This window comes from Odocoileus virginianus, chromosome 28 (assembly GCF_023699985.2).
Source record: "Odocoileus virginianus isolate 20LAN1187 ecotype Illinois chromosome 28, Ovbor_1.2, whole genome shotgun sequence".
In the NCBI taxonomy this organism is placed as follows: Eukaryota; Metazoa; Chordata; class Mammalia; order Artiodactyla; family Cervidae; genus Odocoileus; species Odocoileus virginianus.
In genome coordinates, this window is record NC_069701.1 from 22,146,575 (window position 1) to 22,165,457 (window position 18,883).

At 34.8% G+C, this 18,883-nt stretch overlaps 1 protein-coding gene across 5 annotated transcripts in view; it reads right to left on the reverse strand.

Moving 5' to 3' along the window:
• PRMT3 (protein arginine methyltransferase 3) overlaps nt 1-18,883 on the reverse strand; it is a 159,228-nt gene that overhangs the window by 102,317 nt on the left and 38,028 nt on the right. For all 5 annotated transcript variants that reach the window (XM_070457291.1, XM_070457289.1, XM_070457290.1 and 2 more), the window contains exon 10: nt 15,883-15,982. In XM_070457291.1, the coding sequence (XP_070313392.1) occupies nt 15,883-15,982 (100 nt within the window). The remainder of the gene's footprint in view (nt 1-15,882; nt 15,983-18,883) is intronic.

Below are 18,883 nucleotides of genomic sequence, written 5' to 3' on the forward strand. Positions count from 1 at the left end.
AAACAAAACTTAGTATTTGTGAGATAAATTAAAATGTCCAGTTAAGTATATCAGCAGATGAAAAGATTCATGTATGGACTGCTTGCAGTTATTGTCCTTTCTCTCAACTTTCCACTTTGCTAAACTTCATTTTACTATAGGCTCCCTATGTGACAGAATGGGCTTTAATTTCCTGGGAATTGTCCTTGGTTCTGAACCAAGTCATTTATTACTGATATCAGAAGGCTTTGCTCCAAATGCCCTGCTTGTCTGCAGTGTGGTTCAGGCTGTAATTTCACAGGCTGCTGCCTCACCTGTAGGGGTGCCATCTGGAAGAGAATTATACTCCGTACTTTCTCCCATGATGCTCATGGAGCACTCTTCTTCCCAAATTGACATTCGTTTGTTAAAATTAAAATTTGCATTTACACTTCAAAAATTAATTACTACAAAAGGAACACACTGGGTCAAATCTGGAACTAAAAGAGTCATTAACATTATTCATTGAAATAGGAACCTTATTTTAAAATGCCTGTCCATGATATCTATTCTTGGAATAGACAAATTAATGATAAAAAGAAAGTTGTGATACCTTCAGAATAAGGTGCTTCTACTGACTCATTTTTTTTTTTCCTTCAGTTCAAATAACTGAATTACTGATACACTCTTGGGCAGAATTAACCAGTTTAAAAAGTGGGGCCATGGGAAAGCAAAAATAAAACAAAAGAGCTAATCTGTAGAAAGTCTAGTAACAAACAGGCAATAATATGGATTTATTTAAAGATAAAAAGATTATTCTAAAAACTAAACAAGCCTATAAAATCTAATCCCAAATTCTTTTTCATATTCTTTTCCATTACAGATTATTACAAGATACTGAATACAGTTCCTTGTGTTATGGGCTTCTGAGGTAGCTCGGTGGTAAAGAATACTCCTGTCAATGCTGGAGATGCAGGTTCAATCTCTGGGTCAGAAAGACCCCTGGAGGAGAAAATGAATGCATTCCAATATTCTTGCCTGGAAAATCCCATGGCAGAGGAGTCTGGTGGACTATAGTCTATAGGGCTGCAAGGAGTCTGACACGCCTGGGCATGTGCATGCACATACCCTGTGTTATACAGGAGGTCTTTGTGGTGTATCTATTTTATATACAGCAGTGTGTATATGTCAATCCAAAACTCCCTATTTATCATATTCCCCCTTTCCCCTCTGGTAACCGTAAGTTTGTTTTCTATATCTATGAGTCATTTCTGTTTTGTAAATAAGTTCACTTGCCCTATTTCTTTTAGACTGCACATATAAATATCTTTATTAGCTGTCTTTATCTGACTTACTTCAGTTACTATGATAATCTCTAGGTTCATTCATGCTGCTGCAAATAGCATTATTTCATTCATTTTTATGGCTAATATCCCATTGTGTGTACACACACACACACACACACACACACACACAGAGTTTCTTCTTTTTAGATTTATCTGTCAATGGACATTTAGGTTGCTTCCATGACGTGGCTATTATAAATAGTGCTGCTATAAACACTGGGATACACATATCTTTTCAAATTAGAATTTTCTCCAGATTTATAAGCCTGAGAGTAGAATAGCTAGATCGTATGGTAACCCTACTTTTAGTTTCCTAAGGAATTTTCATAGTCTTCTCTATGGGCTGCACCAATTTCATTCCCACCAACAGTGTAGGAGGGTTCCTTTCTCTCCATATCCTCTCCAGTATTTATTATTTATAGGCTTTTTAATAACGGCCATTTTGATCAGTGTGAGGTGTACTTCACTGTAGTTATGATTTTCATTTCTCTAATAATTAGTGATACTGAGCATTTTTTCATGTGCCTGCTGGCCATTTGTATGTCTTCTTTGGAGAAAGATGTATGGGTATTTCTGAGACAATATTCCCAATTCCCCACAGTGATTAAAAAAAATAATTTAAACTGGATATTCTGCTTATAAAACAATCACTTGCTAGCAAAATAGAATTATTGATATATTAAGTTACATTTCTATAACAGCATAGTCATACAATATTCTTAAGTTGCAGATATTTCAGACTACAGGAAAGATGAACTCTATTAATAGTATGATTCAAGGCTTGAACAAGATCACAATCTGTTTCCTGCAAAAATGCATTTTAGGAGCTACTGATCCTCTGAGTACAACATATATACCAGAGGAAAAAAACAGACCATCTAGTTAGATGCATCAGTAAGCTGGTTTTCACCTTGAGAGTCATTTGCTAAAGCTATTATAAAGTGAATAAATATTGGGAAACAGGAGATAAAACCTATCGTCCAGCCAAAGTGAGGAATAGAAGAGGAAATGATCCTAAATAACAAAACAGAGACAACCAAATATATCTGCAGAGTAAATATAAACTTAAAATCTCATCTGCTGTCACCTTGCCCCCTCCCTGCCAACCCAGTTTAGAACCATGGTCAAACACGTATCTCCTCCCCACCCCAACACTGTTTCCAATAATTCTTGTCCTCTTGTGAATTCACCATGCTAATTTACAATGTCCAGGTGGCAGGAAACACTTCAATCATTTAAAAGTAATTCTGCAACATACTTTGTTGGTAAAACTGAAAAAACAGGAACTCTCATACTACTGGCAAGAAGGCAGAAGTAAGTGCTAAGAAGAATTTGGTAAATATTGTTAATACTGCATATGCATTAAGTCTTTGACCCATCAATCTCACCTCCAGGAACATGAAATAAAATGAATAATGTATAAGAATACACAATACATTATTATTTGTAACAGCAAAAGAATGATAGACATTTTCATGAATGTTAGTTATTTACATTACATTTATCTAGACAATGGAATATTATCCAGCCATAGAAAAGAATGAGGAGTATTTCTTTACAATGATATAGAATGATGGTTAAGATATAATTTTAAATTAAAAAACACAAAGCATAGAACAATACATAGAGTATGTTAACTCTGCATAGCACAAGGGTAAAAATGTAAATATATACATATCTAATATTTTAATAATAAGCCAAAAGCTAAAAATGAGACAAAAATTTATCTATTAACTAATGGACAGAAGAATGGAATCACTGAACTTTTTTGTAATTAAAACATAAATTTAAACTAAAAAGAGAAAAAAGAAGCAATTCTTCCAAACTGAAGAAAAAGAAAACAAATACATCTGAAGGTATGTCAAGCTGGTTACATAACCAAAGGAAACTAATTACTTCAAATAACTTTGTGTGTGTATGCACAGTTGTGTCTGACTCTTTGTGACTCCACAGACTGTACCTCGCCAGTCTCCGCTGTACATGAAATTTTCCAGGCAAGAATACTGGAGCAGGCTGCCATTTTCTACTCCAGGGATTGAACCCATATCTCTTGCATCTCCTGCACTGGCAGGCAGATTCTTTACCACTGCATCACCTGGAAAGTCCCCCTCAAGTTAACTTTAAAAGACAGTATTTGGACTATATATTTCTCATGAGATATATATTCTAGGACAAAAAATATATATAAGGAAATCATAAATGAAGTTATAAAACTTCATTTACAAATTTTGTTACTAGTAAAATTCATGTAAAATTTTTGAAACTATTATATATTAGAACAAATAAGCAATTTTTATTTTAAGAATCAAGATTTTTCTACAAAGAGATACAGTATAAAATTAAAGAATTAAAAATTCTGTAATCTTAAATTGGAAATATCAGTTTAAACTCATGGCTTTTTAATACTAAAAAAATAGCTATATCTGTCTACTAAGAATAACATACAACCAATGACAGTCCAGTAGTAATGAGCATTCCTAGAACCTAGACTGTGATCTCTAGATACTGTTTTCCAATGAAAAAATCAGGATTCCATGGCTCCTTCCAAGTTTAGGCAGTATAAAGTGACTGTAAAGAGGTTTATACTATCAGAAAGTATAATCTGGATTATAAACATACATTTTTTTCTTTTCATCATTATACCGAGGATAACTAGAAATTGTTAAAGGAATCTAAGAGGTTAATTCAAATGCTTATCATTAGCTAAACATGGGCCAATTCAAAAATCAAAATAATAATTACAACGGTTCAAAACACATCAAATATGAGTTCATAATGACACTACAAAAAAAAAAAAAAAAAAAAAAACTCCAAAAATCCCTTTAGAAAATGCTGCAGAACAATTCATTATTCTAAAAATGTTACATAGAAAATATCCAGCATTTATCGCCCTTTCAACTATAAACTATACTTCATAACCAAGTATTTGATGAGAGAAAGTACTTAGTAACAAATAAAGAATAAATGATAAATAATGAATCTAAGAAATCATTTTCAATGAATACTAAAATCTTTAAGTCAAACACTGATAGGGAACTTTTTCCCTGTTCTGAATTCCAACTAAGCTCCTGAGAACAGAAAAAGGGAGGAAAGGAAGGGGCAAGTGTTCCACCATGACAACCCCACATGGAGTAGAGAAAAACGTTGTGATGGGGAAAGTGGTTACTTCTGAGTACTAAATCCGTGACTAGTTTGTATGATCCAGTTTTATAAAAACTGAAGAATTAAAACAAATCCAATTAAAAAATGGGCAGAAGACCTGAATAGATATTTTTCCAAATAAGACATACAGATGGCTAACAAGCACATGAAAAGATGTTAAATATTGCTAATTATTAAGAGAAATGCAAATCAAAACCACAATGAAATAAATGTCACTCACATCTGTTACAATGGCTATCATCAAAAAGTACACAAATAACAAATGCTGAAGAGGATGTGAAGAAAAGGGAACCCTTCCACACTGTTGCTGGGAATGTACACTGGTGCAGCCATTATACAAAACAGACTGGAGGTTCCTTAAAAAATTAAAAACAGAACTACCATAAGATCCAGCAATTCCATTTCTGGGTGTATATCCGGAAAAAACAGAAACAGTAATTGAACAGGATACATGTACCCCAATGTTCATAGCAGCACTATTTGTAATACTTCAGACATAGATAGTGAAGGACAGGGAAGCCTGGAGTGTTGCAGTCCATGGGGTTGCAAAAATCAGACATGACTTAAGAGACTGAACAACAATAAGACATAGAAGCAACTCAAGTGCCCAGCACTAGATGATTGGCCTAGGAAGATGTCAAACACACACACTGAATATTCAGTTCAGTTCAGTTGCTCAGTCGTGTCCAACTCTTTGAGACCCCATGAATCGCAGCACGCCAGGCTTCCCTGTCCATCACCAACTCCCAGAGTTATACAAACTCATGCTCATTGAGTCGGTGATGCCATCCAGCATATCTCATCCTCTATCGTCCCCTTCTCCTCCTGCCCCCAATCCCTCCCAGCATCAGGGTCTTTTCCAGTGAGTCAACTCCTCGCATGATGTGGCCAAAGTATTGGAATTTCAGTTTCAGCATCAGTCCTTCCAATGAACACCCAGGACTGATCTCCTTTAGGATGGACTGGTTGGATCTCCTTGCAGTCCAAGGGACTCTCAAGAGTCCTCTCCAACACCACAGTTCAAAAGCATCAATTTTTCGGCACTCAGCTTGCTTCACAGTCCAACTCTCACATCCATACATGACCAGTGGAAAAACCATAGCCTTGACCAGATGGACCTTTGTTAGCAAAGTAATACTCAGCCATAAAAAATAATGAAACACTGCAGTTTGCAGCAATGTGAACAAACCTAGAGAACTTTATGCTTAGTGAAATGTCAGAGAAAGACAAATACTATACAATACCACCTATCGGTGGAACCTAAAAAAATCACACAAATGAATGTATATGCACAACAGAAATAGACTCACAAACTTGTGATCACCAAAGGGGAGAGAAAAAGGACAAGGGAAAAATCAGAGGTACAGACTAACAGATACAAGTTGTGAAGTGTTAGTCACTCAGTCAAGTCTGACTCTTTGTGACCCCATGAACTGTAGCTCGCCAGGCTCCTCTGTCCATGGGTTCTCCAGGCAAGAATACTGGAGTGGGTAGCCATTTCCTTCTCCAGGGGATCTTCCTGAACCAGGGATCGAACTCAGGTGTCCTGCATTGGCAGGCAAATTCTCTACCGTATGACCCACCAGATACATAAACAAGGAAATACTATATAACAGATGAATTATACACATTATCTTATAATAACCTGTAATGCAATATAATCTGCAAAAATCATGAATCACCATGCTGAAAGTAACACAATATTGCAAATAACACACATATTGTAAATAGCATAATACTGTAAACCAAATTATCCTTCAATTAAAAAAAAATCTGGAGAAGAGGATATAAAAAATGACAGATGAGTTTAACAGATTGTGAAAAATAACTTCAGAAAAAAACAGGTGGACTGAAAAATTATCCAGAGTGCAGTTCAGAAAGCCAAAACATTAGAAAATATGAGAGAGGTGAAGAGGCATGGAAAATGGAGAAGTCTAATAAATATACATTGGTAATTTTAGAAAGGTTTATTAAAACAAGATACAAAAAACTCAAACCATAAAGAAGTTTGATAAATTTGATACACAAAGTTAAGAATGTCTATTCATCAAATTACACCAAAAAAAAGAGAGAAATGACAAACCACACACTGCCAACAAATATAACTGATAGAGAATAACGTATCTGTCAAGACAAGCTAGGTTACCAGGGAAGTCACAGGGCCATATCTAACTTCAAAGGAGACAGAAACACTCTTCTTACGTGCCTCAAAACAAAGAGAAGCAAAAGATATGACAGTAGGCCAAGTAACAGATTGATAATTGTAATAGATAAGAAACTCAGGAAATAAAAAGACAAAAGCCACAAACAGAATGATAAGCAAAAGAAATGAACAGAAATTTTATAGAAGACAATGCTGAAATGAGCTACAAGCTCATTTAAAACTGTTGTAGTTTTGATTTCCATTTATCTAATAATGAGCAATCGAGAGCATCTTTTCATGTGTTTATTAGCCATCTGAATGTCATCTTCAGAGAAATGTCTGTTGAGGTCTTCTGCCCATTTTTTGATTGGGTTGTTTGTTTTTCTGATACTGAGCTACATGAGCTGCTTATATATTTTGGAGATTAATCCTTTGTCAACTGCTTCATTTGCAATTATATCCTTCCATTCTGAGGGCTGCCTTTTTATCTTGTTTTTTGCCTTCCTTTGCTGCAAATTTTTTTTAAGAAATAAAAGCAGGTGACATGATACTATACAGAGAAAACCCTAAATATAGTTTCGGAAAATTATTAGAGCTAATCAGTGAATATAGTAAAGTAAAATCAGTACATGTAAATCCTTTGCATTCCTAGACACTAACAATGAAAAATCAGAAAGAGAAATTAAGGAAATCAACCCACTCATCACTGCAGCAACCAAAAAAAGATACCTAGGAGAAGAGCTGGACTATAAAGAAAGCTGAGCACTGAAGAATTGATGCTTTTGAACTGTGGTGCTGAAGACTCTTGAGAGTCCCTTGGACAGCAAGGAGATCCAACCAGTCAATCCTAAAGGAAATCAGTCCTGAATATTCATTGGAAAGACTGATGCTGAAGCTGAAACTCCAATACTTTGACCACCTGATGCAAAGAACTGACTCCTTGGAAAAGACCCTGATGCTGGGAAAGATTGAAGGCAGAAGAAGGGGACGACAGAGAATGAAAAGGTTGGATGGCATCACCAACTTGATGGACATGAATTTGAGTAAGCTCTGGGAACTGGTGATGGACAGGGAAGCCTAGCGTACTGCAGTCCACAGTGTCACAAAGAGTCGGACACGACTGAGTGACTGAACTGAAGTGAGGAATAAACCTATCTATGGAGACAAACGGAGAAAGAAATGGCAACCCGCTCCAGTATTCTTGCCTGGAGAATCCCAGGGATGGCAGAGCCTGGTGGGCTGCCATTTGTGGGGTCGCACAGAGTCGGACATGACTGAAGCGACTTGGCAGCAGCAGCAGCAGCATGGAGACAAAAGAGCTGTATACAGAAAACTATAAGACATGAATGAACAGGTGGAGAGACATACGATGTTCTTGGATTGGAAGAATCAATACTGTGAAAATGACTATATTACCCAAACCAATCTACAGATTCAATGCAATCCCTATCTAATTACAATGGCATTTTTCCACAGAACTAGAACAAAAAAATTTCACTATTCGTATGGAAATGAAAAAGACCCCAAATATCCAGAACAATCTTGAGAAAGAAGAACTGAGTTGGTTTTTGTGACTTCAGACTATACTACAAAGCTACAGTCATCAGGAGAGTATGGTACTGGCACAAAACAGAATTACAGACCAATGGAACAAGACAGAAAGCCCAGCGATAAATTGACATATCTGGGGGCATCCTGTCTTTGACAAAGGAGGTAAGAATATATTAAGACAATGGAGAAAACAGCCTTTTCAATAAGTACTGCTGGGAAAACTAGAAAACTATGTGTAAAAGAATGAAATTAGAACATTTCCTAACACCACACACAAAGATAAACTCAAAATGGATTAAAGACCTAAATGTAAGACCAGAAACTATAAAACTATTAGAGAGAAACATAAGCAGAATACTCTTGGACATAAGTCACAGCAAGATCCTCTATGACCCACCACCTAAGGTAATGAAAATCATGGCTTCTTTAACTTGTCCCTTGAAGTACTAAGAATAGCTCAAGAGAATGAATTGAAATTCCAAGTAATTAGGGAGTACTTAACTAAAATCAGTGCTGCAAGGGCTCAAAAAAATATTAAAGGCAGGTGTTTTATCTTAAGAGTCTGTGAGAATTTTGTATTTCATTCCATAAAAATAATGATGATGCCCCCCTTGAAGCTTCATACAGATATAATTTGTCATTTCTCAAGCACATGATTAGGGGTTTTCTAAATCCATGTTGTGAAGCACTGGAGCAAGATTATTTATTATAAACTGGTGGAATTTATATTATTACTCATGGCATGTGAATCAAATATCTGTCCCAGGATAATCCTTGAGTAAAACCACTTCATACTAACTGTTATAATAATCATGACTGAGCCAATTCAGTTACATGAAACAGAGCTTGTAATGAACACCCATCTACTTGCAAACGCAAACTGTTAAATTTTAGGAGCTTACTTTCACTCCCTGGCAGAGTATTATTTTAAAAAAAATTTTTTTAATTGCTACACAATTTTAGAGTTTGAAATCAAAATTAACAAAAACTTCATGTTCTCTGGCTAATATATTGAAAAATTTTTGTAAGGACAGTTGATTCATACTCCTGAGTAACTTACGCCCTTTACCTTCATAATTAGAATAACTTACAACTTACTGAGCAAAATGATGCTTTTTTAAAAAAAGTAATGCATACAGGACTTAAGCACTAGAACGCAACATGGCACAGGGAATTATGGAGAGCCAAAAACAAATAAATCCAATCAAATCAATCATATATGAACACAGAATCTCTTGGTAAATGCAACTTTCAGAACTTTGATGAACGAGATATAAAACATCTAAAATATACTTCAAAAAGCAAAAACTTTATCCACAAACATAAGTGTTTCAATATAAACACGCTGCTTAAAGGACTAAATATTTTCACTTGCATTTGGTCTCAAGCCCCTGAGGGTTAAATTTCTCCTATAGCTTTCAAGATTACAAAACAGCCTCCTCTCTAGAGTAAGAAATAAAATGGCTGCAGAGTGTGATCTAAATTTTAATCTAAGCAAATATTAAATAAAGCAGAGGCTGGGGAGTGATTAAGAACGCAAGTAAGAACATATGTAAAGATTATAAAACTGAAATAACTGAACATAAGAGGCCTATTCTTTATTTTTACTGTTTTCATTTTATTCTTAATTAATAAAGAAAAAATTTAAGAAAAAAAAACTTACAAACCACAATTTTCAAATTCAGCATTCAAGTACTGTAACTATTTCTCTGTTAATATTTAAAATACTAAAAACAAAAAAGTCTACTGAATGTGTATTTTATACTTTACCTGAAATAATTATGTAATATTAGTACTGCCTATAATTTATTTACAGAGCAGCAAACTGAGAATTATTCTTGAAATATACATATAATACATTTTAATATGAAGGAAAATATAAAAAATCCCAACCCCAATAATCCACATTCATCAGCTATTTGTATTTCTTTGCATTCATTATAGGCAGAGTCAATTAGTAAATATTAGCCATGAAAACAGAGGGTCTTCTGCTTTTACAAAGAGCTCAAAAGCCAAGAGAGAAGCACCAAGTATATTCTTCCCTCAAGTATTAATAATACTGATTTCATAGATATTATCATTTCCAGCTTTTATTAACTGAATAATCTACTCAAGCAGCTCATTCACTAGTTATAGAGTCCTTAAAAGTTTGTGCAACTTTCAAAATGAGTGGCTAATTACTGAGATCTTATTATGTGCCAGAATGTTTTATGAAATTTCCATGTATTAATTCATTTAATCCTCAAAAAATCCCTATAAAGTAGGTACTATTGCTGTCTTCATTTCAGAGAGAAGGAAAGTGAGGCACAGACAGGTTCAGTGATACACCCAAGGTAACAAACCAAGACGCAGCAAAAGAGCACCAAGAATTCAGGTGGTCGGACTCTAGAGCAGTAAATATTCTTAACTCTGTCTCATCTTTGCCTTGCTCTGATGTACAGAAAATTATAAATAAGACTGTGTCTGTGGCCAGTGAATTTCTATCTGGAAAAGCTCTCTTACATATTATTTCATCATTTACTCATACTGATCCCTTTGACAAATTCTGACCATATCAAGTAAACCCTGGTTCCCAATCTCAGAGAATGGAGAAAGGTTTATGAACAATTAATTCTAATACACTGTAGAAGTGTGTAACAGAAGCTTAAACTAAACTGCAAAGAAAGGGGGAAAGAGAGTTTATACGTGATCAAGGGGCAGAAAGGGAAAGCTGCAAAGGTGAGGCGGGCAGAAACTGTGGCAGTGTGCCAGACAGGGAAGGTAGAACACATTGCATGAAGTCAGTCAGTCTGTTAACACATATTTCTCTCACCGTCAGTATATTTCATTAAAAGACAAATTATTTGTCAAAAATATAAATAACAACATGATTTTAGAAAGAGAAGCCTGATAAAGGAGCCTGGCAGGCTACAGTCCATAGGGTTGCACAGAGTCAGACACGACTGAGGTGATTAAGCAAGCATTTGCTTTTTTAATTATTATCATATTGATTGATTTTTAAAAATACCAGAAGTTGGGCAATAATACGATGACTTTTACTCTGATGGAACAACAAAAAAATAAGAAAAATAGGAGAAAAGACTGACCAGAGAATATAGAGTTGAAAGTTACATCTTACATTTCCTTATCTTGAACCACTGGACAACAGATTATGTCTACTTTTAAGTAAACAAAATACATACTAGACATAGACAATTTTATTTTGCTTAAAATTTTCAAAGTAATATACATAAAAGAGAAAAATAAGAAGACTAAAAAAATCCTTAATTTCAGGTCATAAGCATATTTCTAATTACAGACTAGAAAGACAAAAATGTACCTGTACGATTAAAAATTTGTGTTGCGAATCAAACTCCTATACTTTCCTTAACACTAAGATTAATTTAGCTTATCTAACTTACTAAACTGCTTACATAATTATTATTACATCATTTAAGCTAAGAAGAGAAATCAGGAAAGGCCACCTAATCTTCATGGCAGTTGGCTGACACGGCATGGCTTCGCTGCCAGACCAAACTAAAAATAACAAGAACATTTCAACAGTTGACAATGTAACCTATGACATGCTTCACAGCCCAGATTCTATAGTGTTGATAAACCAAATGACACGTCATGTTTCTAAGTGATAAAGTCTAAAGTGATAAAATCCTGAAAAGCTGTTTACCAACAATAAAGAGTATTAAATGTAAACGAAAGATACCCCATCATTGTGGGTGTGGGCGGTACATGCATGCACATTACACAGACACCTGGGCTGGTGAAATGGGATGGGAAAGTTGAGAAAATTTTAAGTCACTCTGTGAAAAGCAAGCCTAGACAGAAAAATTACAAAGGACAATTTGAATGCATATAGTACGTGATCATGACAATGTAACTTAAAAGTTCACCTAATGTATAATTTTGCTGATGGTCCTGATGACAGAAAATAACATGTCCAAACAAGATTCATCTCTGGCAATTGTATTATGCAGTGCCAGTATCTTATCTATGTAAATATTTGTAAGAAGATCATGCTGAAAACTTAGATGGCAAACAGCAGCATCAAATCAGTCTATCTGGGCTTACTGGCTCATAGGACAAGAATCAGGGATGCTTACTTTGAACAGTATTATTAGGCCATCAGAAATGAGAGGTCATAAAGAATGGCTCTATTGGTACAGTAAAATGTAAAATATGAGAACAGATATTCATAGGCATACATAGTAACATACTATAGAAATTAAACTTTCTATTTAACCGAAAACAATTTTATCAAATAGAAGTTTCATTTAATAAAAATGAAAATGTAAAATTAGAGAGAGGCCTAAATATGAAAATTTGTAAATCTAAGGGACAAGTTTATTAAATGACATGCTAACAACAATGATTTGGGTTTGAAAAACACATTCTTATCTGAGAACATCTTGCAAAATAAAAGCAAAGCTCATGAACAGCTGCAGACAAAAAACATATCTAAATTAAGCCATGAAAGAGTTAGTGGACCACAGTTGAAGAAAACAGATGTACATCTCTACAATATATGATGCCTACATTGCTATATTGGATTACAAGTTCATTAAACATCTGTGTCCAATTCTTCGAGGTACTTTCTTTTTTTTTTTTGGTTCTTTCTTGTTCAAAATACTTTTAAAAAGAAAAAAAACACTATGCCATTGTTTAAATTTTAATTATTCTTATTTTTGCATCTCTACTGCTATATGTAAAAAGGAAAAAAAAAAGAAAAGAAACTTCCAAAGTCAGGATTCTATGCAAGACATTTTAATTCTAAAATGCTGGTTCAAGAAAATGTGGCTTTAAAAATCACTGTTTAAACAACTTGGGTTTAAGTAGGAATATCTGAAAAAATGTTGGATTATTTTAGGAAGCATACTTGCTTCTTGTTTAATTATGTAATTAGAATTTTCCAGCATCCAGGCTCAAAAATTCTATGTACCAAAGAATTGTATTCTATATGTACCAAAGTTGGGAGAGGATCTAGAATATATTATAAACAATATTGCCAAGCCACAAAGATGACTCTATCACCTGTAAGTTACAGTGTCTAATGCTCCCTCTGACATGTAACAGACCTACTAGACACCAACCTCACTGATGTATATATACAAGGCAAGGCTGACAGCAAGATAATGCAAACTCTCAAATTACACCTTTGTGCAGAGAAAAAGAAATTTCTTATCCATCACATGCTGGACACATGCGTTTTTTTCCCTTTCTGAAGGGTTTCTGAAAGCATCTCAGTTGCAAAGAACATACCCTTTTCATCTCAGGTTCCAGTGACTCAGTATTGCTTACATGACACTGACTTCCTGATAGAGGCAGAGATCATTCTTGACCAAACCCAAAAAAGTACCACAACAAGAGCCCAGGGTCAGGGTCACACAGTGGATGCTGGAATGATGAGAGGTTTGTCAGGTAGGAATTGGAGCCAAAGAAACAATTTCTGCCAGCAACACCACAGAGGCAAAAAAAAAAAAAAAGAAAATGCCCTGGCTTCTCCTTTCATAATTCTCCCATTAGTGTTTCCCATTAGATTCCTAAGCCCAAGTGAAGTTGGCTGTCACAGGAGCCGAGAAAAAGCCACCTGCAGTGTTAGCCCTTCTCCATCAGACAGCAGAAAACAGAAGAAGGGTATAAAATGAATCTCAGGGAAACCAAGCCCAAGATCAGCACACCTTTCAATAAAGTTTCCATCATAATTGTGATAATCTCATAAATTCACTCAACCTAGCTAGGTTTTTGTTATTGTACCAACTGGCTCTAAGATTTCAATTTCATATTAATACTTCTCTTGAGAGTCCCTTGGCCTGCAAGGAGATCAAATCAGTCCAACCTAAAGGAAATCAGTTCTGAATATTCACTGGAAGGATTGATGATGAAGCTGAAACTCATATACTTTGGCCACCTGATGCGAAGAGCAGACCCACTGGGAAAGGCTCTGACGCTGAGAAAGACTGAGGGCAGGTGGAAAAGGGGATAACAGAGGACAAGATGGTTGGATGGTATCACCAACTCAATGTGCATGAGTTTGAGCAAACTCCTGCAGACAGTGAAGGACAGGGAAGTCTGGTGTGCTGCAGTCCACGGGGTTGCAAAGAGTCAGACATGACTGAGCGACTGAATGACAATTAATACTTCTAGACAGTGTTTCAAGTTTCAAAATGAAAGTTCCTGAAACATCAATATCCAGAAGGATAATTCTGCTAGCCTGGTCAAGAACTATCACCTGGTTAACTGAGGTGAGAGGAAGTTTTAGTAAGGTCTATCTTTTATTTTGCTTACAGTGTAATTTGGGGTAATTTAAAAGATGCATTTCCCCCCAAAAATAAATGATCCTTAGAGAAATAAGCACTACATTAGGCAACACTTAGTACAAACTACTTAAAGTTGCCGTCAAGCAGATGCCTCAAATGCACTTTCTGCAAAGCACCTTTTCGTAATCTTTACAGAGATGTTAGATTTTCAGTTATGTATAACTAAATTCATTCCTCCTCACTCAATTTTTAAGGGAAATCAGAGTATGGATACACATTACTTGGTTAAAAAAGAACAAGGGTATTGTGATCAAGAATTGTTAGAAGCCAACCTTAGCATGAAAAAACTCAACATACTGTTTCAGATGCAAAAGAGTAACTGTCAACAACAGTGACTGTCACAGGCTCTGAACTGAAATCACAACATTACATCTGAACATTCAAAAGCGCCCTAATTCTAGCTATTTTGCTAGAATTGTTATTCAAAATTTATAGAGAATTATAAAGCAAAATTCATTCTTTTCAAGCAGCTTTGATAAATTAACTTAATTAAAATACAGGTATCAGTTTCTTAAAAAAAAAAAACCTTAACACTTTCCAAATGGTTATGCAGAACTACTATATACTTGTCTTAATAGAAGTGGCATATCAACAGGTCAAATCATCTGACAAATACCATTAATTTTACTTTACAGACACTTTAAATACTTTGGCCTTGATTTATGGTTTTAAAAGCAAATTATAAAGTTATATAATAATATACATTTATTTCATTATTTTAATAATGCCAATAAATACTATTTTATGTGGTATAGGTGGAAAAGGAAATGGCAACCCACTCCAGTATTCTTGCCTGAAGAATCCCATGGACGGAGGAGCCTGGTGGGCTACAGTCCAAGGGGTCGCAAAAAGTCAGACAAAACTGAGCGACTTCACTTCAGTAACTCACGGAGAAGGCAATGGCAACCCACTCCAGTGCTCTTGCCTGGAGAATCCCATGGACGGAGGAGCCTGGTAGGCTGCAGTCCATGGGGTCACTAGGAGTTGGACACGACTGAGCAACTTCACCTTCACTTTACGTGGTATAGGACACATGACCAAAGAAATCAGAAAGATAGGCTATTCAATATGACAACAACAGTAGCAACACCACATTATTTTGACATGAACAGTCTTAATAAATCTTTGAAGAATCCTTGTAGACTTTTAGGCAAACATAGGTCTCAACAAATCTAGAAAGTAGTATTATGACTTTAAAATTTAAAAAGATAATTTATTTTCTTCTTGAAGATTACAAATTGCCAGTAAATAAGTGCCACTGCAGAATAAACCACCATAAAAAGACTGTAGCTATTTTTAAAATAATGCCACCATTCTGCCATTTATCAAATATAATAAAATGCAGAACACTTGCTACTTTATTCATTGCCTTTAAAAAAAATTAATAGTAGTTTTGTGTGCAAATACTTACCATCCACTCGGATATAATAACATCCACTTTTTCTACAGGAAGACGAACTTCTTCAATTTTTCCTTTTATTAGTGTAATAGTATCTTCAAGTTTATTTAATCTGAAAAATGCCATAATGGACAAATTAAAACAAATTCTGAAAACTACTCAAACTACAAAAATTCTTGACTACTGTTCTTATTATTTTATAGAACTCAAAGTATGTTTTTTCAAAGTTTTATTTCCTGGCATTATAAACACTCTTTGGTCACTTCATAAATCCCCAAGAATGTTTGTGGTTAATACCACAATACAGCTGAACCAGTGTTTAAAAGTACAGCATGAAAAGAAACTCAAATGCTATTAAGAATGCATGTCAATAAAGTTAAAAAAAAAAAAAAAATTTTTTTTAAAGGGAGAGGTGGAAACAGACCAGACAACAAAACTATATTTTAAAGGGAAATAGTTTGCCATAGCAGAGAGAGTTAGGGCCAGAAGCTTTACGCTGAATTCCAGGTCCTCTAGCAATTGTTAGATAAGTGATTTTCAACAAATTATGTAACATCTCACTGAGCCTGAAATCGTGTGTAAAACAGAAATAGGTATCTTCCCAAACTATTAACACTTCTATTAACAGTCTATTATGAGGATGAGATATTTGTGAAAGCTATGTGCACATCCTCAAGCACTATATAACAGCAAGGTATTATCATGAATAACAATATATTACATGTTACATAAACTTGAAACTTTCCTCCAATCATAAATTATTTAACTTTGTCCAACAGCATTCATTAGATACTTTTATATGCTTGGTCATAAGATTAGCATATGAAAGGGCAGGAGTTTGGGATTAGCAGATACAAACTGCTACATATAAAATGGATACAAACAAGGTCCTACTGAATAGCACAGAGAACTAGATTCAATATCTTATAATAAACCATAATGGAAAAGAATATATAAATATGTATAACTGGTTCACTTTGCTGTACACCAGGAACTAATACAGCACTGTAAATCATGTCAAATTTAAAAATTATGTATCACATTTAAAAATACATAATAAAATATTAAGCACCTTAATACTTTTACTGCTGTAATAACTTACTTATAGTTTATTTCTGATACCTATATTCATAAACATATTACTAGGGAACATGAAAAGTCTTGATCCTTCATTTCCAATTCTTGTAACTTTCATTGCCTTGTTCCCTTGTCCAGGATCTCCTCTACAGTGTTGAATAGAAAAGATGATGGCAAGTGTCCCTGTCCTGTTCCTGAACTTAAAACTTTCAAAACTTCATCAAGTTGTGGGCTGTAGTTTTTGTTTCTGGAGATACAATGTATCATGTTATGATATAACACATTCTAATTCTAGTTTGCTAAGAGTTTAATAATATAGACCAAAAGGATATGGAATTTTATCAAACTTTCTTTCCTGAGATACATTAATGAATTTTTCTGGTTCATTTTCTCAAATTTAACCAAACTTGTATTCCTGGGATAAACTTTACCTTCCAATATATTGCTCAATAGGCTTTCCCGATAGCTCAGAAGGTAAGAATCTGCTTGCAATGTAGGAGACCCGGGTAGGGAAGATCCCCTGGAGAAGGGCAAGGCAACCCACTCCAGTATCCTTGCCCGGAGAAGTCCATGGACAGAGGAGCCTGGTGGGCTACAGTCCAAGGGAGATGCAAGAGTCAGACACAGCTGAGCAACTCAGCACACACTGCTCACTGAAGTTTTCTAATAGTTTGAATAGGATGTTCTGCATATATGGTTCATAAACGACTGACCTGGAAGTTTCTGTTCTGCCTTAGTAGAGTTGTGGTATAAAGGTTATACTGGCCTCATATATGGATGCTTGATTCCTGACAAAGATGACAGAACAAAGTAGAGGGGAAAAAATGGTCTTTGGAACAACTAGGTCATTTTAAACAGGTCAATACTACTACTGCTGCTACTAAGTTTTAAAAAGCTGGACTACTACCTCATACCATATACAAAAACAATGCCAAGTAGATTACAAATCTAAATATTAAAAAAAAAACCTATAAAATTTTATACAAGAATATAGGAGAACACCTCCATAAGGATTTTTACCCAATTCACATATAGTGGTAACCATAAACAATGATGATGATACATGAAAACTGAGAATTTCAGTACATCAAAAGATACTTGAGTAAAAAAGCAAGATAGAAGAATTTTGTCATTACATTAACCTTACAAACATTTCAAACACACACACGGAATAAAGACTGTCTACAAATAAATAAGAAAAAGGCCCAACTCAATGGAAACCTGAACAAAAGACATAAACACATATTTCATAGAATAGGAAATCCAAATGCCAATAATCACAGGAAAAAGTGCTCAGTCACATTGACAATCACAGAAATGCAAATTTAAATTTCAATGAAACACTGCTATACAACCAACTGGAAAAAATTCTTAATGGTAGGCAACACCAACCCAAACAGTTATATACTATTGGTAGACGTATAAATTGGTATTACCACTTTGGAAAGCAGTCTGGCAATACCGAGAAAATCTGAAGATATATATTCCCTAAAGTCTGAAATATTTTGTAAATATATACCCACAGATGTGTACCAGGCACATGGACAAAAAAGTTCGTAACAAAATCATTCTAAATAGACCTAAACTGGAAAACACAAAAATTCCTGTCACGAATAGAAAAGATAAATTGGGATATACTAATCAATGCCATTCTATGTAACAATAAACATGAGTGAACACTAAAAATAATGTTGAACAAAACAAGCTAGACCAAAATAATGCAATAAATTATTAAAGTGAAATATAAAGCAATATTAAGGAAGTGATTACTACAAAAGCCAGGATGGTCATTACCTCAATGAAGCAGGGAGAGCATCTCACTGAGAAAGGACAGATGGAGATGAGAGGAAATCTAAAGTGCTGGAAATATTCTCTTTCCTATTACTTATTTGTACTTATGTTACCACACAATTTATGTGCTATGTACTTTTTAATA